General features: G+C 41.7%; 1 protein-coding gene across 1 annotated transcript in view; it reads left to right on the top strand.

Moving 5' to 3' along the window:
• The window catches only part of LOH12CR1 (loss of heterozygosity, 12, chromosomal region 1), a gene marked incomplete at its 5' end in the record, with an annotated part of 68707 nt that overhangs the window by 23073 nt on the left and 17906 nt on the right, over positions 1–27728 (top strand). The window contains one exon of the mRNA XM_010076442.1: positions 27001–27158. Within this exon, the coding sequence (XP_010074744.1) occupies positions 27001–27158 (158 nt within the window). The remainder of the gene's footprint in view (positions 1–27000; positions 27159–27728) is intronic.

The raw sequence follows: 27728 nt of genomic DNA, 5'->3' as shown, positions 1-27728 counted from the left end.
ATTTTCTAGGGAGTGCTCTGTTAGAAGAGCACGTCTTTGATTCAGATGTGCTCTGATAAAACAGAGCATCTCCTTGCTATTAATTGTTTTAATATTTTGTTGTTCTGATACAGCTTTCCTGTTTTCTTCCTTTGCATTATTTATTTTTGCCTGGACGAGTGAATTAATTCTTAAAAATATGGCTGCAGGGATTATTAGTCTGCAATACACATTCTGCTTCTCGTCTTTGCACAATTCCTGATGGTCTAATATGTGGGTTTTGGAGGCCTGGTGCAGACCTGTGTTGAGGCAGCGCTCTGCTCCGAAGCAAATGTGTTCAAAAGGATTATCAGGAACCTTCTTCATTTGCATGGGGGCGGAGTGGGCTTGGTGTTCAAGTGAGAGAGACCACGGCGGGCGGCTCCAGAAGTTAGGAATTGCAATTAGATGCTGGAACAGTCGACCACAGGATGCTGATGGGGCCAAGAATTTAACAAGGTTCAAAAAGGAGTTGGATGTTTGCTTAGGGGCTAGGAATAGAGGGAGTTGTCAGAATAAATGATTACCAAATGCTTTGGAGGGAGTATCAAACCGTATGTTTTTGAGCCTGTGCTGGTTTCTACGTATCAGGCTAGGTTACCCAGCTTCTCCTGATTCTGGGGCTCTTAATATTGCAGATGAGATGTGGGCCTCTAGTTAGTGAGGCGGTTTGGCAGTTCTGTGTTCAGAGAACCATGGCCAAGGCTTTTGGGGACTGGGAACACCATACCTGTAAGTTTGGCTTGCAATGCAGTGTCCTCTTGGTTTCAGACATTTTGGGAATGGACTGCTTGTGGAAAGGGAAGACACTTGTACCCTCAGCAGTAAAACCATTCCTATGTGAGCTCCCAAAGTGCCTTGGTCAGGAGTAATGTATTTTAGAGGCTGACTTTTAGACAGTATAAGGGAATGTCAGGGAGGCTTGAAGCAAACCAGGGAGGCAGAATCATTCTTGGCTTAATAAAGCTAGTAAGTGCATCCCTGAGCTCAGCCTGTATACTTCCTCCAGACCTAAGCCTGTATCTTTTGTGAGAGACTCTACTGGGCTTTGTAGCCATGCCTTCTTGTTCAGAGTTGACTCGTGCCTCTTAAAAGCTTTTTATTTTTAAACATGTTTGCCTCACGTATGCACTGTACACACCCTCAGGTACTGAAGAGGTCCTTGGGGAGTGGCATGAGCACAGCAGGTTTCATCTCCTGACGTTCCAGCTGGCTTGCCAAGTTAGGTTTGAGCTTAAAGCTGGTTGAAGGCAGACTTGTTCTCCCTACTCTCTTGTGATATCCCTACCTCTCATGCAGCCAAACAGGGAGCTGAGCCAACTGAAAACTTAACCCTACCCTGTCTAACACTAGTTTTCCTCATCTTAGTTCCCTGAGCTAGCTTTCCACCCAGCTGTAAAAGTGCTAGTGACAACGTAAGGGAGAGGTCAGTATCATGTGGCCAGCTGTATATGGGGGTTTGACTTAAATTTGACTTAAACTGGCTTACCCTGTATGCTGAGATACTGTATTTCTTCCTGGAATCCTAAAAAGACATGCAAAGCAGGAACAAGTGGGGGTTTTATCTTCCTTTTTTTTTAAGAAAAAATAAACTTTCAGTCTTTGAGCTTAGGCTTTCATGATCTGTCTTCATCTGCAAGGGGGTTATTTATTTATTTTACTGCCAGTTTTAACATAAAAGAAAATTGGTAAAAAAATCCTATGGGTTAATTCCAGTGCTTTTGGCTAAAAATGAAAAGGAGAGAATTTTCATCCTCTTCCTACATTTGCTGGAAAAAGCCTGCTGCAAACAAGCGCAGTGATATTTTCAAGGAACGCTCATTAATGTTCTCTTTCTCCAGCAGCAATGTAATTTCTTCATAGTCAAATGGTAGGGTCTTGCGCTATGCCTCTACCAGTTTCAAAAAATGTAATTAGGAAACAGCAATAGGATGGAGAGAAACTTGCAGGATTGCAGTGTATACAGCACCATGGATGAATGAATGAAACCTTACAGCATATGGTCCAGTGAACATTGAGAAGTTGGCATTTGTCTGTAGTTTATCATTTTTTTTTTTTTAAATCAGTTGGGTGACATGAGTGAAAGATAATGTTACCTTCAAGAAAGTATGGTTAATGCCAGGAAACGTAATGATTTTTGTGCTTCAGCTGTAGTTAAGAAATGGTTAGTTTCTCCAGAGCAAGGGTTTTCTGCCCTGTGGTTTTCTGTGTTTAGAACTTGTCTAGGTATCTGGCAGTGGTCAGGTGAAGGTTAGCGTCTGGGATGCAAACTACTTGCTCTCTTCCAGGTTCTCTGCTGAATCACAGAATGGTTTGGGTTGGAAGGGACCTTAAAGATCATCTAGTTCCAAACCTGGGCAGGGACCCCTCCCACTAGCCCAGGTTGCTCAAAGCCTCATCCAGCCTGGCCTTGAACACCTCCAGGGATGGGGCATCCACAACTTCTCTGGGCAACCTGGGCCACTGCCTCACCACCCTCACAGTAAAAAATTTCTTCCTTAATATCTAATCTAAATCTACCCTCTCTGTAATGGGACTCTTGCAGTGAAACTTGGAGGGTGCACCCTGCTGCAAACCGAACTCCTCAACCCATATTCTACCTGGTTGAACCAGGACAGATTAGTTCAAGCATACAGAGAGGTGATGGGGCAGGTATTGCAAAATATACAAAGCCTTTCTTTCTTTTCAAATTGTACTGAGACATCACGGTATTCTGGTCTCAAAACTAGTGGAGCCTGCAAAACACGTTTTATGGTATTGGTCTGGTGGAGAAATGAGTATATTCTTGAAGACTGAAGGTGGGGAAGTTGGAGATAAATAGCTATGAAGTTTGGCATGCTCTAGGAGGGTAGAGGTGGGGATAAATGAGGCAAAAGGAGTGGCTTTCTAACCTAGAGCTTGGAATGCTCTTGGTAAAGAGGACCAGAGAGGGGCTTCAGGCCCTTTGCTTAGAGGGGGGGAGGGCAAAGCTGCTTCTGTTAAAAAAGACAAGCTCTGCATGATTGTTGAAGCTGGTGGGTGTGGGTGGCAGAAGTTGCACGAGTAGGGGGTCGGTGGCTGGTTCCTATGTGACCTCAGGGGAGCCTTCCTGTGTACTACAATTCTGGATGGTAGTCATGCATCGCAGGACTTGTATGTTGAAACACCTGTGTTTACCTTAGTTATCTCTAAGTAAAGACTTGGTGTGGATTGAAGTGTTCTGGGTGAATGACAGCTATCTTTATCAGTCTCAAGCACTAAAGAGTTGCATGCTAACCACAAAAATTGCCACTTAGGAATTTGCTTTTTATACAAAAAATTGAAAGGCAAATGAAGAAGTATGCAAAGAACTTATGTTTCCAAGCTCTCTGCAGCCAGGATGTCTAGAAGTACAGAGGGTTGTCCTATAACTTTGCTAATGCTATAAGATAAAATATTACACATTGTGAAACCTGCAGTGCAGTTATAGGAGTAGCACTGAGTTTAAACATGTGGGGTGAGTGTGTGCGTACATTCACACATACAATAGTAATTACAATAGCCTAAAATTCATGTCCCAACCACAATGATTGTCGCTTCATTTTTCAGTAACTAAGAAAGGAATTTGGCCCAGTAAATGAATTTGAAAGGCTCTTAGTTGGCCTGAGTGATCAGAAGCGTTCCTTCATGTTATAAGAAACACGTGCATTTTATGTTCACAGGCGGTGGTTGCCCTATACTAGAATGCAAACAGAGTACTCCTTGCTGCTGCTGCTGCTTCTCCAACTCAGACTAGACTTGACTAGTTTATATGAACCAAGTGGGACTAAAGAAGCATACTGCAAGCACTGAGTTAGAGCTGGGAGTAAGTTACTCCTGTTCTGATAGTGATTCTTTGTAGCTCTGTCAAAAGGATAGGCGTATGAGCCTCCTTCAAAGGGGTGATGCGTGGAGTAGTTTTATAACGTTCTTTAAGGGTAGTAGGGATTACAACAGCACTGTTTACCAAGACACTGGTGTCCTTACAAAGTTTAATTTTTGTCTTTGCCAGTTGCTCAGGATCACTGAGGGTGGCAGGCATCTCTGGAGACAGCCTAGGTGAATTCCCCTGCTCAAAGTGGGGTCAGCCAGTGGGTTGCCCAGGACCTTGTTTGGTTGTGTTTTGAGTATCTGTGAGGATGGAGATTCCACAGCCTGTCTGGGTAACCTGTTCTGGTGCTTGATAGCCTTAACAGTGAAAAACCAAACCAAAACAAACTTACGTTTATGTGGAGTTTTCAGTGTTTCAATTTATGTCCATTACTTCTTGTTTTTTTCAGTGCGTACCTCTGAGAGAGGAGCCTGGCTCCATTTTCTTTACTCCCTTCCACTGAATGGTCCGAGCTCTCCCACCCTTTCCCTGTAAGACGGGTGTCTAGTCCCTTAATCATCTCTGTGGTTCTTCACTGGGCTCACGCTTGTATGTCAGTGTATGTCGATGTGTGTCTCATACTGGGAAACCCAGCACAGGACACAGAGCTGCAGAGGTATCCCCTTCAGTGCTGAGGGAGGAGAGGACCTCCCTCCGTCTGCTGGCAACTCTACCAAATGCAGCCCAGGATCTGTTGGCTGTCTTTGCTGCACATTTCTCCAGCCTGTTAAGGTTGCTCTGAATAGCAGCACAACCCTCTGGTGTTATCAACTGTTCCTTCCAGTTTTGTATGCTCTGAAAAATTGCTGAGGGTGTACTCTGTCCCATCATCTATGTCATTAATGAACATGTTACACAATATTGGCTTCAGTATTGCTCTCTGCAGTAACACCACTAGTAACTGGCCTCCAGCTGGACACTGCGCCACTCATCACAACCCTTTGAGCCCAGCAGCTCAGCCAGGTTTCAATCCACCTCACTTTCTGCACATCCAGCCCATTTAGAGGTTGTATGAGGTTAAAAATCTGTATCAGTAAATAAGGATCCATCAAACTATTGCTAGTTCAGAAATCCAGATAACTATTGCTGGAAACAAGAGATTAAAAACAAATAGTAATGGGAAAGTAGGTGGAGAAGGCTGCAAAAGAACAAGAAGAGGAAAGGAGGTGGATAAGTACAGTTTTGGGTGGAAGAGGAGTTCTGCTAGTTAGCTCTGGCTTAGCTTTTCGTTTGTCTACAAGAGACTTCGGAGGTGTGGACTGATTTTTTTTTTTTTTTTTTTTTAGAAAACTAAGTAAAAATGATAGGAGGAAAAGTTTACAGTCTTGTTTGGAGATCTCAAAAGCTGCACAAAAAATCTGAGCCTTGTCATGGTTCAGGTTCACAAAGGACAACTGGCTGAAATCAATGTACTGGATTCAAACTCTTTTTGTCCCCATAGGAGAACAACTTTCCTTTGATTATTGTTGATTTATACAAACTTTTCTCTCTTGAATATGGGAAATGATCCAGTACATAATTATTAGGCATTGTGAACCTCAAGGTCATGCATGTTATGTACACATTTATCTCAGCTTGTTCTGTTTAAATTGATACTAATTGGTTTTGTTGAAAGCAAAGCTTCTGATAAGATGTCTTGTTATCAGTGTTCCTTCTAAGCTAATTAAACCCCTGAGACAGCACTCCTATAGGTTTTTTTTCTTCCTGTCGTGAAAAAAAGTGTTTATTTTGTACATAGGCATATGAATTCCTGTATAGTAACTGTCACCTCTTGTTACATAGGGGTTTATCTTATGGGGAGGGCAGCTCTTGCAAATTCTGCACTCAATCTGTCTGTTGAAACAAAACAGCCAGAGACTGCCAGAGAGGTGTTGCTAGGCCAAATGCCACTATAATTAGATGGTTAATTATAGTCAAGGTCGTTTGGGAATTTGTGTCCCTGTCAGTATTTCTGTGACCAAACATCCCATTTCCAAATACTGGAAATACTCTTAATACTTCAAATATCATAAATTACGATGCCCTAGAAAGAACTCAACCCTAAAATGATCATAGGTGTGAATATCACATGGGTTTCATAGAATCATAGAATGGTTTGGGTTGGAAGGGACCTTAAAGATCATCTAGTTCCAGCTCCCCTGCCATGGACAGGGATAGGGACACCTTCCACTGGATCAGCGTGTCGACCCCACCACACAGCTTGGTGTTGTTGGCAAATTTGCTGAGGGTGCACTCAATCCCACTGTCCCTGTCTCTGCCAAAGATGTCAAAAAACACCGGTCCCAATACCGACCCCTGTGAAATGCCACTTGTCACTGGTTTCCACTTGGACGTTGAGCCCTTGACTGCAACTCTTTGAGTGCAGCCATCCAGCCAGTTCCGTATCCACCAAGGGATCCTTCCGTCAAATCCATGTGTCTCCAATTTAGAGACAAGGATGTCATGCAGGACAGTGTCAGGCCTTGTACAAATCCAGGTAGATGATGTCAGTTGTTCTTACAGTTTTCTATGGAGCTACATCCCTATGTGTCAACCAACAACTGTTTCACCTTTAGGACAGTAAAGCAACTACTGATGCAATAGCATCAAATGGATGTGGTTGAATCCCTTAAAAAATATTCTCCCTTTTTCCACCCAAGCTTTGACCACTGAATTAAGTTATGTTTCAGTGCAAATGCTTGTAATTATTTTGGTGCTAAAACTGTGCTTTGTGTGTTCTGGAAGATCACTCTATTTTTTAATTGTATTTTAAGGCCGCCATGTGTTGTTTCTGTTTGTGTAGCTTTTTTATGCATGCAGTTTTATTACATGTTCAGTTATAGATTTTTCAGTGTTGTTTCTATGTAAATTGTTGGTACATCTGCCTGGCTGTTCAGTCATGAAAAGTGGCAGGATAACTTTGAGGGTAATCTGCTGTAGTAGTGATGTAGCATCTTAGGCCTTCAAGGCAGGAGGAGAATTTCCATTCATTTAGACTGCCTCTCTCTTTTCAATAAGTTGTGCATAGATTAATCTACTGGACGCTTCTTTGCAAAATATGTATTTGCAGGCTAGCTGATTATTTTTTAACTACTACTACTAATATTTTATAGTTTCAAAAGAACTGTTACGTGAAGAGGAAATAAGACCTTGATCTTCCCAAACATCTTTCTAAAAGATATGCAACCTTCTAATTGGAAACTGATTGAAAATGTGTCTCATTTGTTGTTTGAAATGTGTTTGAGAGCTTGCATATTTCTTCCTCGTGGTTTGTTTGAGACCACATTTCTCACCTGACCTTGACTATGGTTGTTACTTGTACTCTGTGCCTACTTGTGTAGGGCACTGACATGGTCATGAACTTCAATGGCAGCAGTCAAGGCTTTTAGAAAATGAGGCTATGAGTTGAGGAACTGTCTTGTTTGTTAACATTTTCTATCTGAACTAGAAAACAGTAATACTAAAGGAAGCATGAAAACCAGTACAAAACGACACCACGAAAGAGTTTGCTGTGTGTGTGAGGATGTTGCAGGTAGCCCTGTGGCAGCAAGCATCTCTAATATTTGTGAATTTGGAGGAGTGGCTGGATCCAAGTGATATTAGCTGTGCCACTGCGAATTGGAGAGGCTGAAAAGACAAAAGGCAGATTGATTGACCTGTCTGAACACTGGATTCCCATGCTTTGTTTCAAGCCAGGTCATCTCCTTCCCTTTCTTTCTTCTAGCAAGACTCCTCTCAGTGGTGGTGGTAGGGAGTAATTTTCTGTGTCAGTTTTCCTCAGTAATTCTAGCTTTAGTACAGTTGGTATGTGTTAATGGTAACATTCAAAAGTAATTTTTTTTCTTCACTTGCTTTCTGATGGTAATTGTCCTTTTAGCTTATATATGACAGAATGAAGTCCAATGTTTTTATAAGCTGTTCAGAACAGCTGCAACTTTTTCATGAACACCAGAGGAGGTTTTAGGACTAGTTTCCTAGAAAAGTGGGAGTCTGTAGGTTGATGCTACCAGAACATCTCCTTCCAATTACAGCAGACTTTTCCTTCTGGAAAACTGCAAATGGATTTTTCTTTCTCCCCAATGACCCAAGGAAGGATGCAGCTGTAGATGCAATGTATCCATCGTCCTGTAAGCTGACGTTTCTGTAGAGTGCTTCCTCTTCAGTGGCTTTGTAGATAGGAGCCTTCCCAAGCTAAAAGGTATCCGTTTTCAATCTTTGTTCACTGCTAGACATTTCAGGGCTCTTGACTTTTACTCAGCCCTTTTGGTTTTGCCAAAATCTGCTCTCCTTCTTGCTTTAGTATATTGTCCATGGACTCCACGTTGCTGGGACACAGTAATACATTTCATTCAGTACTCGTTGCCTGAAGGCACAGGTTGATGAACTTCACATAAATATTGGCTTGGGTAAAATGCTAGAGGAGTGTGCGAGGAAAAGGATCACCTGCTTCCCTTTGCTCCAGAAAGCTGGTGGATTGTGAGGAGTGGACAGAAGAGGGAGGGAGGAAGGGGAGAAGAGAAAAACATCTGAGGTGCTTTGTCCAGTGGAGGTGAGCCCAGAAGCATGAAACAGCAGAGATGCCAGATTTGAACAAATATTGCTGAGTTTTGGTGGAGAATGCTGCTGTGCAAGGAGAGGAAGGTGCATCAGCCCATTAATCAGCTAAGCCTCTTCACTAACTTTAGAGCATGCTAGGGAAGGCTGTAAGAACATCTGTACAAAAAAAAAGAGAAAAAAAAAAGTCAAAAATCCGTAGGTCTGTACTCCTAAACTGCTTTTTGCACGTACGGAGGTAGGGTTTTTTTTTTTTTTTTTTTTTTTGCTTCTCCACAGTATCAGTTTTTTATTGTTCATAGAGAGACAGACAAACTCTTGTTCCAGAGGGAAGGGGGTGGTGGGAAGACCCGGGGAAGCGGGGAGTAATGTCCTGTTCACTGCCTCGCTCTGGCTCTAGGTCGGAGACATGGAGGGGGGAGATTTCAATGTATAAGGAGCAGCAAAGTGTCAGAAAACAAGCCACAATGAAAACAAAATGCAGCCAGTAACCTTGGGGCTCTGACACTGAGCAAATGTTTATCAGAGGAAGATTCTGCTGGACATCACCGGATAAGAATGAGTTGATGTCACTCTTGGCAAGGGCAGGCGCTCGGTTTTTTCCACACAAACAGCACAACACAGCAAGGGGAAAGGAGAGGGAAGGGTGGGAAGGAGCGGAGGGGAAAGAGGAAGAGGAGGAGAGAGCTGTTTGCTATAAATTGGGCTAATAAAAATACATAAAAGCATGGCTTGTTTTGTTGGAAGACATTTCAGTGCTGGGACATAAATAGACAAAGGTTAAGGATGCTTCAGGGCTCCTCCTACACTGCGGCTCTGAAGAGCTGTACACAGATTCCTGACAGCTGTTGCGTAATTTGCTTCAACTTGCTCCCAGTCGAGAACGTACTATGGGCTCATTCCTGTGGCCCTTATTCAACAAAACCTCATTTGGCTTTAATGGGAATTTTTTCTTGAATAAAGAAGTTCAGCTTTTGTGACCTCTGGTAGCTTCAGTGCCTGGCCAATGAACAGGAGGACCTCCCTTCGTGCTCAGCCCCTGCATGGTCTTCTTTTAAAGCTTCATCATATTTTATACTTAAAGTAATGCAAAGTTTTCTCTGCAAAGAGACTTATCACAGGCAGGCAGCAGAACAGCAAAAGCTGCCTTCCAGCAAGTACCAGGCTGAAACTAAGAGGTAACTACTGGTATTTGGTGAATTTGATGGTGAGTGGTGTTGGAAAGCACCTCAGCAAAGGGACAGATACAATGAATGAATGTTGTGATAGAGCAGTTTTAGAAAAAACTGCTTCTGAAAACAAAACAAATAGTCTTCTAAAACAAGAAAACTATGGGAAATCATTAACAGCATCTAATCTGCGAGGGGTCTAATGTAACACTTACTGCTGGTTATCCCCTGTATGAATGCTATTGTAGAGCATAGAGGTGACATGGCTTTTTTTTTTTTTTTAAACACATATGACTTGGTCTCAGAACTTTCTTTTCTTAACAAAAATAGGAGTTCTGTGGTGTTTGGTCTGTTTGTGTTCATGTCTTCTAGTTCAGAGCAGACTGTTTCTAAAGTAGCATAAATTAAACTGGAAAAGAGCTCTCCTAAAGTGGACTACATGCCACTACTGAGCCTTCTAGCAGGACAGATGTGGAGATCTTTGTGTCCTGTATCTCTCACTTTCCTCATCTCCACCATGTATATAAGTTGCTATGAGCAGCCTACAGCTACCCAAACATCTGTAAGGTATTTGTGTAGTTAGCAAACAGCCTGTCAGGATATTGAGCACTCATGGAAAATTGGGCCATTATTTTTCCGAATAGAAAATAATTTAAAAACAGGATTGTTGGGAACACAGCTTTGCAAATCAACTTAACAGTGTAACTTATGTTCAACTGTTTCTCATCACCGTGCTTTTAGAGCTGTTGTGGTAGTGTAAGAAGGCGAAGCTTTTGACCCTCTCATTATGCGACTTCCTCAGGTATATGTGACTCTGGAAGCTTTTCAATTTAATGACTTCCTGCTAGACCGCGCTATCTAATTCAAAAAAATTTGGCTAGCATGGTGTTGATTGAATAGGTTTGAGTGCTCTCTGTTGAATGACCTTATTAGATGTGCACGCTTCAGGCCTCTTTTGCAATGCCTCGGCTCTGGTTATGAGCAAAGAACAGTGCATCGGACCTCAAGGCAGACTGGACAAGGAAAAGCTGTTGTGTTTGTGCTGTCCTCTCCCTAAATAAAGTTAGAAGAAGAGGAGAAAAAAATCACATATTTACTGGTTAGAGAGTGGAATGAAAACATTTAATGTACTAATGATTTTCTAAGAGAATCTTAAGATCCCTGACTTTAAAGTTTTAACATGTTCTAAATTGTTTTGTACCTTAATTTTAAGGCAGTTGAGGAATTAGGTACTGTTCTATGTTAGTGTCACACATGTCTTCTGTAGGGCTAGTTTCCCTATTACTTTTCTCAACCCAAGAAGAGATGCATGTGTCTACACTAACACAGTTTGTTTTCATATTGCTTTTAGACTTTTTTTTTTGTTAGAGTGGAGATGTGTAGTCAACATGTTGCTATGTATTAGTGAAAACAAGAAATGCACCATGATTTCAGAACAAAAAATTTTAAGACCCTTCTGTCATCACCTCTGTGGTCACAGATTCTCAGATAATCAACATTCTTCCCCTACAACTTCTGTAAAAATTGTGACTGATCCCCTTCTGCATCCCTTTTCAGAAACCTACCTCTGAACCTATTTTTGTACAATTTGAAAAAGCAATGCTAAAGTAATTGCAGAAGTGTATCTGGAACAGCTGGTTTCTGTTCACAGGTGCAGGTCATACAACCATCCTGACATTACTGGCCAGGCTAATGTGAACCAAGTTTAAGTGTGCAAGGTCTATCACCTTCATGAGAAGAAAGTACAGATTGTAGTCGGTAAATGAACCTAACGTTGAAACCATCTTCCAGTTGGTGCATCAGTGGTAGATGTAGTATTTAGAGATCACTTAGACCAGGATTTATTGTTTGTAGGACTTTGGTGTTTTGCTGGATTCATTATTATACTGGGCCTGATGGAGGGTTTTCTGAAAGTTAAAGTGAAGCTACAGAGTCTGCAGACTGTGCACGGGAACAAGCTGCTGGAGGTACGGAGTCGGCATAGGCTGGCTGTTCTGCAGCAGCCACCTCTTGCAGACCAGCAAGGGTGAAGCGAGGCAGCCTGTCTCTCGGGTCTCGACAAGTAAGCCACCCTATCCGCATTTCCCAAAGGGAGGTGGCCGGTGCTTGTGGTTTGGGCCAGTGGGGAAGAGAAGCAGTTCTGCTGAGGAGCAAGGCTTTTGTTGGATCAGTCAGCTCGAACCAAAACGTCTCACGGCCGTGTGAGTGCTAAGCCTGGGAAAGGGGGTGCTGGGCTCAGAGCAGGACACAGCCCTCTGGGAAGGGGGTGGGTGGGGGAGCGAGGGCCCCTTCTGGAGCCGGTTGGGCACCCCGAACCCTGCAAATGCCAGTGCAGCAGCTGAGCCTGTGTCTGTTTAAATTGCTGAGGAAGAGAAGAGCAGCCCAGCTCTGGGTGGCAGGGCAACACTGAGTGAACACTTGTAAGCATCAGAGTGTGATCCTTTCTTCAATCTTTAGCTATCTGAAAAGCAAAAAGTCTTAGGTGCTGTCTCACAGGAATGCTGAGAATCTACAGTTTGCATTATATGACTATTATAAGAGCTTTGAAAATGCCAAACGTAGTGAAAAATAACTTTCTCACCTCTGTTGTTAAAAAATAGCCGCAGATGAAGATAATGGCCCACCAAAGGTTTAATTTCCAATTGTTTTCATGTATAGTCTTGAAAACTTAATTTGGAAGCATTCTGCCTTTTTTCTTCTTTTTTTCCTGCTCCCTATTTTTATAATAAAGATGAGTATTTGCCTGGCAACAAGGCTGTCTTTGGCTTTACTGCTCATCCCTTCCTGGCATTTTATTTCTTATCTAAAGTCAGAACCTTCTGCGCAGAATATAAGAATGAATTGCTGGCAGTGTCACAAGCCAAGTTGTTTCAGATAGTCACTGAAGAGAAATTGAGCTCTGTGGATGTGTATATATATAAATATATATATAGAATTATGTGGTGTTCTTGAGGTACCTTTCTGCCCAGCGATACGTTACGGGGGGGGAGAGGTGTCTGTCTGGTTCTCTTTTGCTCTGGGTGCTGCTGGACGCTTGGGGCTGAGGAGATGAGTGCTGCCCCTCTGCTGTGGCAGGAGGCCTGAGCTAGGGGAACAAGCCTTGCCTCTCAGTGTGTCTGATTCAGGCCCCTTGTTAATCGTTAGGAGAGGTTACAGAGCCAGAGCCTCGCCAAGAGTTTTAACTGGCTTTGTGCACAAGCAATACCCAGTGGAGATGCCCTCAAGTTTCTCTTGTAGTAAACCAAGTCAAGAAAGTCTTGTTTGTGGTTTTTTGGTGTTTTTTTTTTTTTCAAAGCCATACCAGGAAAAAAAAATCCTCAACAGTTGAATAACTATTCAGCGTTTTTAGTTTTATTTGGCTATTGTGTGTATTTCCTAGCGTTACAAGCAGGAGTTGACCATTTTCTCGTGTACCCATAATTATTTTAACTAGTGGTATTCTCATGCTGTACATGTCCATAACATGTATTTTTCTTTTTCCCTTAGTGTAGTCAGAGGATGCTGAGAGTGAGTCCTGTGCCTAGAGGGGTCTTAGATTGTTGCATGCCAGGCTGTGCCCCAGGTGGAGGAAGAATGTCTGTCTCCAGGTCACCTCCAGAGATGTCCCAAGCTGATCTAACAGCTGAGAGGAGGAAGGTCACACCTGTGACTGTGTGTTTTGTGCTGCTTCTGAGGCTTGTTGGTATCCCTGTGAGCCAGTTTGACTTGCTGGGTTGGTGGGGAACTAATAGCGATCAGTGGCTGGTTTTCAGGTAGGTTGATGAGCTGAATCTGTCTGTGGAGGAGCTCAGTGAGAACCAGAACTGGTACAAGGATGGGGCCTGGCCTGCATGGCAAGGAGGGGTGACAGAGCAACAAGAGTCATGTCCTTTTCAGTGGCAGAGGGCCCCAAGATCAACTCAGGATGTACTTTTGTGAGGGTACCCTCTTAACCAGGGACAAGGGGCTTTTCCTGACTGATGGGAGGCTTTCCAGCTGTAAAGGCTTTAAAGGTCTTGTAATGGACCTTGTAGGTAACTTGAGGGAGACGTGATTTAGGATGAGCAGAACTCCACCTACTATGTATTTAGAAACGTTATGGTGAGGAAGTGATTTTTTACTATAAAATGACAGATACTTTCCATGACAGACTTAGGAAATAGGTTCGTGCTGTGTGTGAGCACACCATCAGCAGACTGTACATTTTAAAAAAAGTAGTTTTTTTTTTACAGCTGTGCTGTTTGGGGAGGGTGGGGGTTAACTGGAGGGAGAAGTGAATTGTTACATTCTGGGTATCTCTGACTGCAGAGGGAGTGACGCACGTGCTTGGCGGGGCTGGAATGTGGAAGTTCTCGAGGCTGGCCCTGAGATGTGTCTCCCCAGGCTGATGGCCACTCTGGGACTCGAGTCATTGTCTTCCAGTGTGGGGAGCCGGGGCTCAAGAAGCTCCCAGGCTCGCTAACCCCACGCTGTTAATTGCTGTAGCTGATAAAAGCAGTACTCCTAGACTACTCTTACCTACAGATTTCCTATAAGGACAGGATCACACAACTGTTGTCATTAGGTATTCAACACTTACTTAAGTAGCAGCTTATTTTAATAGTAAGGTGATGCTCTTTCATAATATTTTACTAGTGAGTTCATTTACTGAAGTGCAAAGGGAAACTGTCTGCTTTCGAGGAGGTGCAATTTGCTTGACTTTTTTTTCCCCTCCCTCTGGGGATTTTAAAACACTTCATGCTAGGGATTCCTTATTGTGCTTTGTCTTTTTTCAAGGCACTTTGCCACTTGACAGTATTTGACAGGAGATGATAAACGTGGAGGTGATATAGAGCACAGCGGGCCACTTATTTCTGTATGACTGTTGAATGCTTTAGGTGCCCTAATAAGCCCCACAAAGCTGAGTGATTAGTCTTTTAAACACTGTCAGAAGTAAATAGTGTCTGTGTTGTTTCCTCCTCTTCTTCCTAACACAACCTTTGAGTAATTTTAATATCCTAAGTTTAGTCATTTTAATTTCATGCCAGCTCCATGTTTCCTTCTGGCCATGGAAAATACCCTTATGTTGCAATACAATGCTGGGAACAGTGATAGTTATTCAGATACTAATACTGCTGGGAAGATGACATCCATTGTATCCCTTGAGTTACTTCTAAAGTCTGAGGAGGAAAAGTAGAACAGTGCTTGAGTTTGGCTAACTTGAACTGGGAAGGTAGGAACAAAACCCGAATATTTAAATGCAGGTGGGAGAGCTAGGACAGGGTTGAAAGCATTGGTTCACACTTTGGCAGCAGGTGTTCACAGAAGAAATGTCAGATGATAGGATTATTCTATTATTTAAATAGAAAATGGCTCTTCCTGAATACCTTTGTGCTGTTTGGACAGTGGGGTTGCCAAAGAAAGAGGCTGAATTGTCTGATGGCAGCCAGGTTCCTAAACTGATGCTTCCTGGCTTTGTCCTGAACAGGAGGAATGCAGTGGGTAGGCCTTTCTCTCTTTTACTCGATTGAACGTGCTAGTAGGTAACCATTTACCCTAATAAACAAAATAATCCAGTTAAACTTGTTATAAGAAAAATTAAGGAGCAATTACTTAATTACTGTGAAGTATATGCTGTATGAGCTATGTATGTGTGGGTTGCATGATTTAAAAAGTTTCGTTCAGCTTGGGCTTTTCCACTCCTGATTAGTGCAGCGATTCATAAGTCTATGCCTTCAGAGAAAACTTAGTGTGGTCACCAAATCAGGCTTTTTAAAAATATGGGCAAAATTAGGCAATACAAGCTTTCAGATCATGTTATCACAATGCACAGGAAGAAACAGGCTATCTAGTTTAAGAAATAAGGATCATCTGAATTTTAATTGGATGATAATGTGAAGTGGCAGCCCACATTACTTAGCAGAATGGCTGAGTGGTAAACTGAGTCACATTTGTGAAAAGATGATAAAACAGAAAATGTCAACTGTGTTGTATCTACAAATGACTCTTCACTATATTTTTCTGAAAGCACATAGCAGAGAGAAATTACTGTCCCTAGTACCTCTGGCCAGAAAGTGTCAATAGTATGTTTTAGTTGGTACTTCTTTAATGTATATTTTAGATAGCACTCTCAGATAAATGGACAAAAGCCATAACATGGCAGTAACTCTTGGTCATGACATTTTTACTATGGCAGTGTGCCTTGGCTCAAGCCCTTAAGGTTTGGGGCTGCAGTTGTAGTTGAGGGTATATAGTGTCTGTCAGAGCAGAAGTGAATGATTTTAAGTCTAACGCTTGTCTGTATTTTGATCTGATACAGAAAATCCCTGTGAGGAAAGGGGGGAAAAAAAATCACAGATGTCACCCTTTTTTGTGCTGATAAAAAAAAATAATTAGGAAATACATTAAAAGTGCTGCTACGTACCAAATAGAAACCATGTATTTTATATGTATAAAATTATGGTTATACCAGAATCAGCACTGTGCTTTGTTTGCAGTTATAAAGCTCCATTAAGGTGTTTCATCAACAGATCCTATTCCTTATTTAAAAGGAACTCTTTCAGTGAAGCCATCTTTAAAATTTTCTCTGCCACTTTTAAAACAGTTTTCTCTATCTCTGGAGAAGAAGAGTAAAGTCTTGGACTTGCTGATGAACAGGCCATTTACTTACAGAGTCAGTCTTGCTCTGTGCCATGCTGTGGAAATAAATTGCAAGCAGAGAACTTTCAAATTGTCATCTGAACTGAAGAAAGTGCCCAAAAGTTTGAAGGAAACCGACAGATAGCAATATCTGTTAATCTAATAAAAGATGTTACTTGTTGAAGAAGCATACCTCGTTTACAGGCATGTTGTAATCTGACTCTATGAGCCTGAAGTGGCTGGCCATTTCGCCTTAAATTGTCTTTCCTATAACATGGCCTCAGGCACAAGGCCTATGAATAAGTTACCATGGAGAAAACTAGGTTGTGAACTCAGGCTTGCAGCACTTCACCTATGCTTGTAGTAATTACCTCTGTGTGCGCTTTGGCCTCATCGTAAAAGCAGCACAGTGTACTCTGCCCCCGCTGAATTTACTTGGGATCAGTGTGTGTGCACAGGCTGGTTATTGTGGAATAGCACACATGCCCCAACTTCACATGAGTGCCCTTTTGCTCAGAGGTGACTTTAAATGTCACCTTTCCTCTAAACCACCGGACACTGGATTTTGTTTGGTTTGTTTTTTTCTGCTAGTATGTGCTATGTCAGGTGGATAAATATCCATGTACTTCTGCCTAAAATAAAATAGACTGCCATGAGGCTAATCTTTACTACTAGTAATAGAATGAATTAAATGAGTTTTAGCTTGTAGATTTTAGGGTTTTAAAAAAATATATTTAAAAGAAATAGTTTATTTGCTCCCACTGACCCTTTTCTCTTCCATCTACAGCTTAGAAAACTTTGCATTTTCTGCCAAATTTCAACCAAACTTTGCAGTGGGAGAGAGATATAAAAGGTAGTTAATGTCCTATTATTTCAAGGAAGATGGGTGGACAGGTAAATTTCAGACTCTCTCAGTGCTTTGCATGCATTAAAAAAACCAAAAAAAACCAACCAAACAAAGTGACAGCTTGCTGTTGTTAAAATGGAGAGGTCCCTCTCTGGCCTTTTCTTCCCTTCCCTCTCTCCTCCCTCTCCTCAGACTAGCTCTAGTTTTTGATCTGGTGCTGCGATTCCTTTTGCTACCCTAGAGGAAAAACAAAACCAATGGATTAGTTCTCTGTGGTTTTAGTGAAGTGAATTGTTTTCTGTGCAATAGCTATGGTGAGGCATGTGATGAAGATGGGAGTTAGACCTTCTCTTTTGTGGTGCACATACCTGGAGGTCAGAGGGAAGAAACTGTTGATTTGGCTCTGGTTGTCTTATGAACCTTTATTAGATGTCTGAGAATCTGTGTGGGAGAGACCATGACGATGCTCAGTGCTGATGTTTCTGTAGGAAAGCAGGCTCCGCTGCCGCCTGCCCTGCTGGTGTTTGGTATTTGAGGGTGAGAGAAGGGAGGGATGTTCTGGCGGTGAGGTCATTAGGCTAGGGGACAGCAGTTTCCATGTGGTCTCAGATAAATCATTTAATCTTTTGGTGCCTCAATTCCTCTTCTTATAAAATGACGTTAGTCTTCTGGACTTTGGGTTTGCAGAGTACTTAGGATAACGGGGTCAGTTGTAGCCTGCGGATGTCACGTGCTTTCATAATCAGATGATGGGTCTCTTGATGTGTTTTTAAAAAAACCCACCAAACAAAACAGCTTATTGCATGGCACAGGGCCATCGTCTCTCACTTCCCTGTGAACTGCCCCATCCATTTTTACAGCCTTGTGCTTATTTTTATACTTTGGGATCTGTGGCGGGAAGCTGGCCATACAATATTGCAACTGTGTAGTCAAAAGCACTCTTTTCAATATCACTTCTGTGCTCTAAAACTAAAAAAAATTAGTGGGGAGATGGGCTGGGGAGGATCTTGGTTGCTATTGGTTGACAAAGTGCAGCTGTGTGCTTTTTTTCAGAATACATTATGTACCTTTTTCCCTACCTGAAGCTTCAAAAGAAGGGTATTGGTAGATGTGCTTCTAATTTTTTGGAACTGCTGCTGACTGTGACGATGTAACAGTCGGCAATCACATACTTACAACGAGGCATATCTAAATAACCGCAGATTGAAATCTCAGTGGATGCAGATGATGCATTCTTTTTTCCTTTTAGGCATTCATAGAATCATAGGATAGTTTGGGTTGGAAGGGACTTTAGAGATCATCGAGTTCCAACCCCCCTGCCATGGGCAGGGACACCTCCCACTAGCCCAGGTTGCTCAAAGCCTCATCCAGCCTGGCCTTGAACCCCTCCAGGGATGGGGCATCCACAGCTTCTCTGGGCAACCTGTTCCAGTGTCTCACCACCCTCACAGTAAAAAATTTCTTCCTAATGCCTAGTATGAATCTGCCCTCTTCCATTTTAAATCCATTACCCCTTTTGTCCTGTTGCTGCACTCCCTGATGCAGAGTGCCTCCCCATCTCTCCTCTAGGCCCCCTTCAGGTGCTGGAGGGCCGCTATAAGGTCTCCCTGGAGCCTTCTCTTCTCCAGGATACACAACCCCAACTCTCTCAGCCTGTCCTCATATGGGAGGTGCTCCAGCCCTCTGATCATCTTTGTGGCCCTCCTCTAGACCCGCTCCAACAGCTTGATGTCCTTCTTTCATTGGGGGGTCCAGAACTGGACGCAGTACTCCTGGTGGGGTCTCACGAGAGCAGATTTCTAACAATCCAAATGAGGAAGTGTTTCTGATTTGTTCTTGTTTTGCTTCTTTTTAAGTGGGAATTTAAACTTAGGAATTTTTTACATCACTGAGACACTTGTGTTTTGCAGCAGTCTTCAAAGTGCTGGTCATGAGCAGGATATATTGTGCTAACTTCTGTACAGATCATACAAAGCATGGGACAAAAGTCATCACATTGGAGAAGTTACAGGCTTCAGCGGTGCAAAGAATTGTGTGTGCATTATGGGTTATGTGTAGCCGTCCCTATGTGACAGGAGAGAGCTTTAATGGTATATAGAAATCTTTGCAGAATCTAGGCCTAAGCAAAAATGAGGTGTGATAGGAAGGCAGAAATATCAAATACTCTTTTAGTGCAGTTAATAAACCCCCCTCTGAATCACAGTTTCTTCTAATGCAAATTCTGTGATCTTAATAGGTGGAAATCTGTAAGAGTGTAGGGGTGTTTTTGTCTTAGAATTGTAGCAAACTCTGTTTTGAAAGAAGCCTCAAGATCTTGGATCTTCTCAATGTTTGTTTTTTAAGACAAATGGCGGAGGAACAAAAGGAGAGGTGACTTTTATATCTTGGTGAGTAATTTCTTACAGGCAATAGCTTACACTGTGTTAGGAGGCCAAGGTGCAGTATTCATATTGAGAGCGTATTTGAGCTCTGCGGTCAGAAAAGCTGCCTGTTAAAGGATGTGACAAGATGAGAGTCTTCAGGCCATCTGTCACCCATGCAGAAGTAAATGATCACATGGTACCAACTCCAAAGTAGAAGGAAAATCTGCTGTTACAGCCAACATTCCTTGCTGCAATACAAATACGTTCTTTGCTCACATAATAGCTATTCAGTTTGCTTACAGTCATTGTGTTCCCCCAGTAAAGTTCACAGGGATTGAAAATACACAGTCAACAAAGCCAACTTTCGTCTTGGTGTGAATACATATTTTATTACAAGGTGTTTTATTGGTGTGATTTTAGAAAATACAGTGGTCTGTGGAAAAGATCATGTGGTCATCTATATGACCACTTAAAGGTTTCAGAGATTTTTTTTTTTACTTTTTTTGAGGTTCAATTTCTTTATGTTTGACTTTTAGTAATTCTGTGTTGTATGCCCTTTTCTTAAGAAGCTTTGGGCTTCCAAATTTGAGTGTATAAATTTTGATGTTTCCTAATGGAGGTGGGTTTTTTATTTTTTGTTTTTAAAAGCCTATTTTGACTCTTCAGGCTTTGCTGCAAATGCAGTCTTTGTAATCCTCAAGAACGAGAGAGGAAGTACACAATTAAAATTCAAAGGATACAGTCAAAAAGAGCCCTGTAAATCTGATTACCTTGTCTGTTTGGAAGTATTTTAATGCCTTTTATTCTGCACATATATGTGCAATTATTTATTTTCCATGGGTTATATTAAAGTCTTCCTGCGTGGCAAATACATGGAAATGAGCTCTCTATCTGAGCTAATAGCAAGTTGCTGCCTCCAAACTTGTGCAAGCATTAATGGTTAAGAAAGAAGACTAGGTCTTTAGGGATGTAATTTCATCTGTTGCTTGTGCGGACCTTTTTTTGGTACTTAGGAGGCCTGAAGGTATTAGCAAAACAATCTCCTCATGCAAATAGCAACAAGAACGGCAACCCTAATAGTTAACCTGTGGCCACTGAGGACAGAAGTTGGCCAGACTGAATAGCTTCTACCCAAGAGCTTTAGAAATGCTTGATGAGGTAAATTGTGGGGTTGATCGTTTTTAAATACTCTTGGAAAACAGGAAAATTCCTGGAGGCTTGAAAAACACTGGTGCTTTTTAAGCTAAAACTAATGCTGTCTTAATGAGGGCAAATGAAATTACTCGATGCTGTTGTATTAGTATTAACCATAGTCTACTCGAATTCAATGAGGAATAGAAGAGCAGAAAAAGTTTTACTGTCTTGGATTAAATTTATGAAGAAGAGTTTCATAAAAAATGAAGGTAGTAGGAGAAGTTTGGAACAGCTGAAATTAGGTACGTTGTAGGCAGCACAGGTGATTTTGAAGGGTGAGTGAAAAATTGTATAGGTAAAGCAGTGTGAAGGGAGCTGTAGGCAAAAAGATATCCACACAAAACAAAAAGGCAAAAAGGAGTGATATATGATATTTCTCCATTGTGTTAGGAGAACAAAAGATCACAAACTCTAGCAGGTTAAATAGGAAATCATCAGAAGACCAGAGCAGAAATTCCTTGAAAACAGCTTTCTACTATATAGTTGGTGAAAAATCCGTGGGATTGCCTTCAGAGAATAATTTCAGAAAAGCAAAATCAATTAGTTGAATGAGCATTTGCTACAAAAGAAGTATGTCATTTTTTTACAAGGATGAAGAAGTGCTCACAGAAGAGGTTTGAGGGAAAAAATGGTAATGTATACAGTAATAAACCTCTAGAAACAAGTACCAGAACTGGGAACACCTCTGTAAAGTTGACAAGCTATTGCTAATCGTGTTGTGTAATCTGTTGCTTCATTTAACCTTGCTCTTGGGAGAAGAGGTGATGATATGTGCCACACACTACAATGGATGCTCTTAAAAAGGGTGTTGCTGATTAGTAGGTCCAGCAAAGCAGTAGCAATTGTAGAAGCAACTAGATCATTAGAGGTGTAACCATTATACATTGTAGAAGAACTGACTTGGCTTTCAAAGAGGGAATTAAGGCCTCAGGTTAGAAGTCTTTGAAGATGTTACAGAGGTAATCAGAAAGGTTGAGTCTTCTGTGGGAGAAGAGGCCGATCAGTGTGTTTGTGAGCTTGTAAAGCTGACAGGAGAAAGTACACCCCACTCCATAGATCTATGTTGTGCCACAGCACAGCTACAGAGTAGCAAGTGTAAAGTTAGTGAAAAGAGCTCTTCATGAGGTGTATAATTAAGCATTCTTATTATTGGTACAGGATATTGTGGAGATAAAAGTATACCTTTCAGAAAGTATTGGGGAAATTTGAGTATCTTAGCTTCACTGAGCACAGTATTTTTGTGCCTGAAATTTTTATTAATAACTTTTGGAGGCAGGAAGACTGTGGAAGAGGAAGAACTAATAAAGATGTTGTTTTCTGAATGTCCACTGTTGTCAAATGTTGGAAGCAGTATTTTGGGCAAGGTAGACTTCTGGTCCACCTTGAATAAGGAGTTTAACCTTTAGAGTCCTCTCCTATGTTCCACAGAAAGATTGGTTAGCTGACAACAGCAACCCTTTCTGGCCTTAAAAATCAGTAAGAAAACCACAGCATCATGTGCTTGGCTGCCTGTAATGATAAATTAAGAACTGTGGACCTATTGATTTTGTTTTTGTAATGTCCACCGTTGCTGGTTGAAAAGGAGATTGACAATTGATACAGAAGTCAAAAAGAAATATTCATACTTTTCAAGTTAAAAAGTGCTCCAGTTGTTCTTAGGATTGTCCATTAAAGCAGCAGAACATGACTGTGGTGGTTAGCTATGTTCTGTGTGTATGTCGAATCAGTATAGCATGTAAAGCATTTTTTCAAGAACTTCACTTTCAGTCATAAAAATGCTTTTTAAGCTAACAGCTTTCTTCTGCGCAGTCGGATGTGATTTGTTGGAAGTGTATGTTGACCTGGAACCAGCAAGGAGATGACTAAGTAGGAGGAAAATGGTTTTAACACGCCTCTGCTTTGCCAAGGAATATGGAAACAATAACAGATTTGTCAAGTCCGTGGGCCAGCTAGCCTTGTAGTGATATATGATATTTCTCCATGCACGACATACTTGGTGTATTGGGTTGTTTTTTTCTAAAGCACCATTTAGGAGCTGAAATGTGAATCTTTCTTTGTCCCAGTTGCTGTCTATCACCTTCATGGGCATGCTGTTTACTGATCAAATGTATCCAGAGTAGGTGGGAGATCTTGACTTCTCTTCGTCATGCAGGCACATAATGTGGTCTTTCTTATTTGTTTTACGGTGTAATTTGATAGCCAAGACTGTGTATGTTTGGCAGTTGACAAAGCATTTTTGGTCCATGCACTAAAGCTCTGCAGTAGTCCTCCTTCCGTTTCCCCATTTTTGTTGTCCCCAAGCCACAGTATTCTCCATGCTGCCTTTCTTTATCACGCTGGGGTATGTTAACATCACTCATCATGTGCCAAGCAGTTTCTTCTCTAGGTTTCAAACAGCCTGAAGATGATTTCTGGTGTGCTTCCCTCTTTGGAAGAGAACCAACAGCTTGAAAAATGAGTATCCAATTTAATAAGAAATTAAAACCTTAGATGCCGTTTTCTTCCAATTTAAGAGCAGAATTGTGCTCTTGGGGGGTGGGGAGTAATAATCACACAGATTAAATCATAGGAACACCCTTTTTCTTAGTGGTGATATAACTGCTCACCAGTTAGTTGCTCCAAGATGTGCTGGTGACCAGGTTCAAGTTTGGCTGTTTTGAGAGTGAGTCTGAACCACTTGGTGACCTCTGTCTCTCTCCCCCTTTTGGCACTTGTAAGACTGACGTAATAAATATTTTGTTGCAACAGATATGATCTCATATCCTCTTACAAACCGCATGTAGACCAGTCACTGAGGGATGGTCCTGTTCAATGGAGAGTTGAAAGCGTGGGATAGGGCTTTAAGAAGGAAGCAATGATTTTCAAGAGAAGACTTGTTTAATAATACCTGGAGGTTCACAGTGCTGGCCATCTGTGCTCTAAAAATGAAACTTTTGCATTGCTGAATTTCTGGAGGCTTTTAGATGATCTCCTCAGCTCTCTGTTAATATAAGGAACAAAGGACACCAGCACCACCCTCTTTCACCCCCTACCCTTTTCTGTGTCTCATTACTGGTTCAGCGTTTTTGTCGTGGGTCTCATACCTCTGACCATTTTTGTGGCCCTCTTCTGGACCTGCTCGAACCCCTTGACGTCTTGTGCTAGGGATCCCAGGGCTGGACACAGTACTCCAGGTGGGGTCTCATGAAAGCGGAGTAGATGGGGAAATTTTTAATAAAATGTTAATATTTAAAGCATGAGTAGTAAGTACTTACTGTGAACAGTAAAAAATGGTGGGTCGACTTCTTGATAATGGATATTTCTGTCAGATAGAAGGCTTCATGGCCTTTTTCATGCTGTTGCTTACTTTTTCCTTTCTTGACAGTTGAAACTCTAAGCTAAATTTTTCTCTGGCATTGTCATAATGAGCCCAGAGGTCTTGGGAGAAGCTAATTCCTTTGGCTTCTCCCTACTGTATCACGCAAAATAATACCCTAATCTTTGAGCAGCATATGCTGTTTGGTTTTTATCGCTGCTCCAGCCATATGTACTGGATTGTATTTCCACCTCTGCCTTCTTGTGAAAGAATTCCAGCTGAACAGCTAATGTCTCCCTTCACTTGAGCTTGGTTTTTTCTGAGCAGTGAATTAGAGGCTCCTTACAGTTTATTACTGTTGCTTTTAGCATTATGTAACATGTACAAGGTTGTAAGTACATGATACAAGTTTGAGTAGCATGTTCCTTTATAGCTCACTTTACAGTCCTTGGCATATTCCACTTCAAAATTCTCGTAAGCAGTGTAAGTTGGCCAAAATACACACTTCATGTTAATTAAATCTCTTCAATAAAATCTAATTTTCTTCTTCCTCTAGAAGTTGGTGAGAGATTAGTACTAAAGGATAATTAGTTGGTTGATAGCATCATGTATTTGATTGGTGCAGAAACAAGATAACCGCCTCAGGTGTACGGTGAACTCCTCAGTCCTATGTGAACATTCAACATATTAAAAGTTGACAACATTATTTGAACATTTATCCTGACAAGATAATTTTATAGAAGATCAGAACTGACAAACTGAGGAAGCACTACTCTTGTTTCCTTCAGTGGGTTTGCTTCTATAAAAGTTTTACACTTCACAGAATCATAGAGTGGTTTGGGTTGGAAGGGACCTCAAAGATCATCCAGTTCCAACCCCCCTGCCACGGGCAGGGAAACCTCCCGCTATCCCAGGTTGCTCAAAGCCTCACCCAGCCTCCAGGGATGGGGCATCCACAGCTTCTCTGGGCAACATGTTCCAGTGTCTCACCACCCTCACAGTAAAGAATTTCTTCCTAATATCTAGTCTGAATCTGCCACCTTCCAGTTTAAAGCCATTTTCCATTGTCCTGTCACAATGTCCCCTGACGAAGAGTCCCTCTCTATCTTTCCTGTAGGCCCCCTTTAAGGACTAGAAGGCTGCTATAAGGTCTCCCCGGAACCTTCTCTTCTCCAGAATACACAATCCCAACTCTCCAGCCCTCAGATCTTCATGGCCCTCCTCTGGACTCACTCCAACAGACCCATGTCCTTCCTGTGCTGAGGACTCCAGAGCTGGATGCAGCACTCGCAGTGTGCTCTTATGAGAGTAGAGTAGAGTAGAGTAGAGGGGGAGAACCACCTTCCTGCTGGTCAACTGAAAGTAGTATTGAAAGATTTGCAAATTATATTGCTGGACCCAAGATTTTGTTTGAGATTATTCTTTCTAAAACATACAAAACAATTTGACTGTTACTAATACAGGGTTTTGAGGCTAAATGGTTAAGTGTCTGTTTCTTCTCCTGACCTCTTGACTGAGGCAGCAGAACTGTAGTGGGCAAGTCAGTAAAACAAAACTATCTATTTTTTTCCTCTTAAGATGAGGAAAGAAAAGTTTTTCTTTAAAGGGTAATTGAGAGCATCCTGAGAGAATAAAATGTTGAGTGTTAATGAAAAGCAAACCTACTTCATCGTATCTGATGAAGTTGCTGGCCTAGTTTTGTTTTCATTTCTGTCTGCAAATGTTTTCAAAGAGGTTTAACTTTCTCAAATTCATAAGATACTTCTGACTTACGTCTTGGTTTCTATCTTGTTCTTGTGTTTTGGCAAGAACTCTGTCACAATTTGTAGCTTCCAATAGGCATGAGAGCCATCCAAAATAGTTTCCATTTCCCACTGAGGTATGTTCTTAGAAGAACTTTTCCAATACAAATAACTGGCATTTATTACTTTTTTTTAATTGCTTAGTGTGATAGTTGCTTACATTTGCTGTTTTAATGTCTTTTCCTGTCTGTAAACTGAGAGCCCCAAAGGGCACATGCGTGCAGTCACTGAATTCAGTTTACATAGCTTGATGGATGTTTTGGGAAAAGCAGCTTGTATGTATGTGCTGTTTGTCACAGATGGTGTCCCGACAAGAAAAAAGTTGTGCTAATGCTGAAGGAAAATGAAAATAAATAAATAAAATAGCCTAAGGAAGGCCTTGGAGTTTAGCATATTTTTTTCCATCAGCTTTGGGGAAAGTGGTCAGTATGGCACATGTATGCTTGAGCTCAGCAAAGGTTCTCAAGTTGCACTACGCAGGCAACAAACAATGGGCAGGAGAAATTTCTCTGACCAATTTTGTTCCTCTGGATATTAGCAGTGTCCCAATTTTAAGTCTGATGCCTTTTTTTTGTGAGTTTTTTGTGAAACTTGGTCATGAAAGTAGGTAAAGATCTTAATTTCGTGTGTGTGTGTGTATATATGAAGTATATAACTAGCCTTTGAGAATGTAAGGAAAAACCTTGGAAGATTAAATGATTCTGAAGCTTTAAAAAAGGCAAGGTAGACAAACCATGGACATTTCACCCCTAATAATTTAACTGAGGTGGGTCATTTTTTTATTCAGATTTGGTTTGGGGGGACCAGGGAATTTTTAGAGCTCTGGTTTTGACAGCATGATTCTAGTGAAAATAGTTTTGAGTCCTGTGCCCGTATGGGAATGTAGATTTCTACTCCTTCCCCTTCCGACATACATAAATGAGGAGGGGGTTCATTTTTCACAATTTAGGATTGTTTGTGGAAGAGAAAAAACAGGACTCACACAGCACATCACTGAAAACCAAGCTGGTGTGCCTTATGGACCTGCATTTACTCTGTGTTTAAGTTCTGCCAAGGAGGGCTAAGCTGTGTGGCAAACTGTTCTTTGCACTGCTATAAATCCTAAAACATCCATAAATTTTCAATCCATGCTCTTCCCACTTTTAGTCTTCACTGGACATTGCTCAAGTCCATTGAGTAGCCTAAGATCCTGAAAGAGCTTTTCATTACCCCTTGTAAAGCTTTTCTTCTGGGTTTATTCTGCTGCCTCTTGGCTTGCAGCTGAACTAGTTGTATAACAGTCACATTAACTCTGATCCTTCCCTTTCCTTGTAGGACTCCTCAGTGGGCAGACATCTCCAACCAACACCAAACTGGAAAAGCTGGACCCCCAGCAGGTGCTGCAGCTGTGTCTCCGGTACCAAGATCATCTTCACCAGTGTGCAGAAGCAGTTGCCTTTGATCAGAATGTGCTCGTGAAGCGGATCAAAGAGGTACTGCCCGCTCCTGGTGGGGAAGGGCTCGGAGCATCGGCTTGGCCATCTGGTGCTATGAATGCAGGTGTTTGCTGTAGATGGCCGTGGGTCACTTGCAGGAGTCCACTTCGAAGTAAAACCTGTAGAGAGACTTTGTGGGTGTGCACTTGTGTGCACTTGAAGCAAAGTTTCCTGTCTTTCATTGTGGTTAGGTGGTGTGTTTATTGGTTATGCGCTATGATTCCTGGCTGTCAACAGTGGCTGTTCCTCTGGTGTGACACATACAGCAAGTAACTGTTGAAGACGTAAAAGATGACTGGAATTTTTAAAGGTAACATTCCTTATTTGGGTCTATATAGCATACATTTTATTACACCTCCTGGTTAGGCTCTAATTTAAGGAAAGAAACGGTTATCTTAACACCTTCTGTGGTTTCAGAAGGCAGTATTTCTTTCTTTCTTCAGTGGATTGGTAGAGCTAGACTTTGTTTTCAAAGCCTATAGCGTGCTGTCTCTTCTCTGATCCTTTTGGCAAAAAGATCTTCCTATTCTGTTGGTTTTACCCCTAAACCATAATTTGAAAATCACT

This window comes from Pterocles gutturalis, unplaced genomic scaffold, assembly GCF_000699245.1.
Source record: "Pterocles gutturalis isolate BGI_N339 unplaced genomic scaffold, ASM69924v1 scaffold26708, whole genome shotgun sequence".
NCBI lineage: Eukaryota > Metazoa > Chordata > Aves > Pterocliformes > Pteroclidae > Pterocles > Pterocles gutturalis.
Note: the sequence above shows the minus strand (reverse complement) of the source record. Positions and strands in the feature narration are given on the sequence as shown.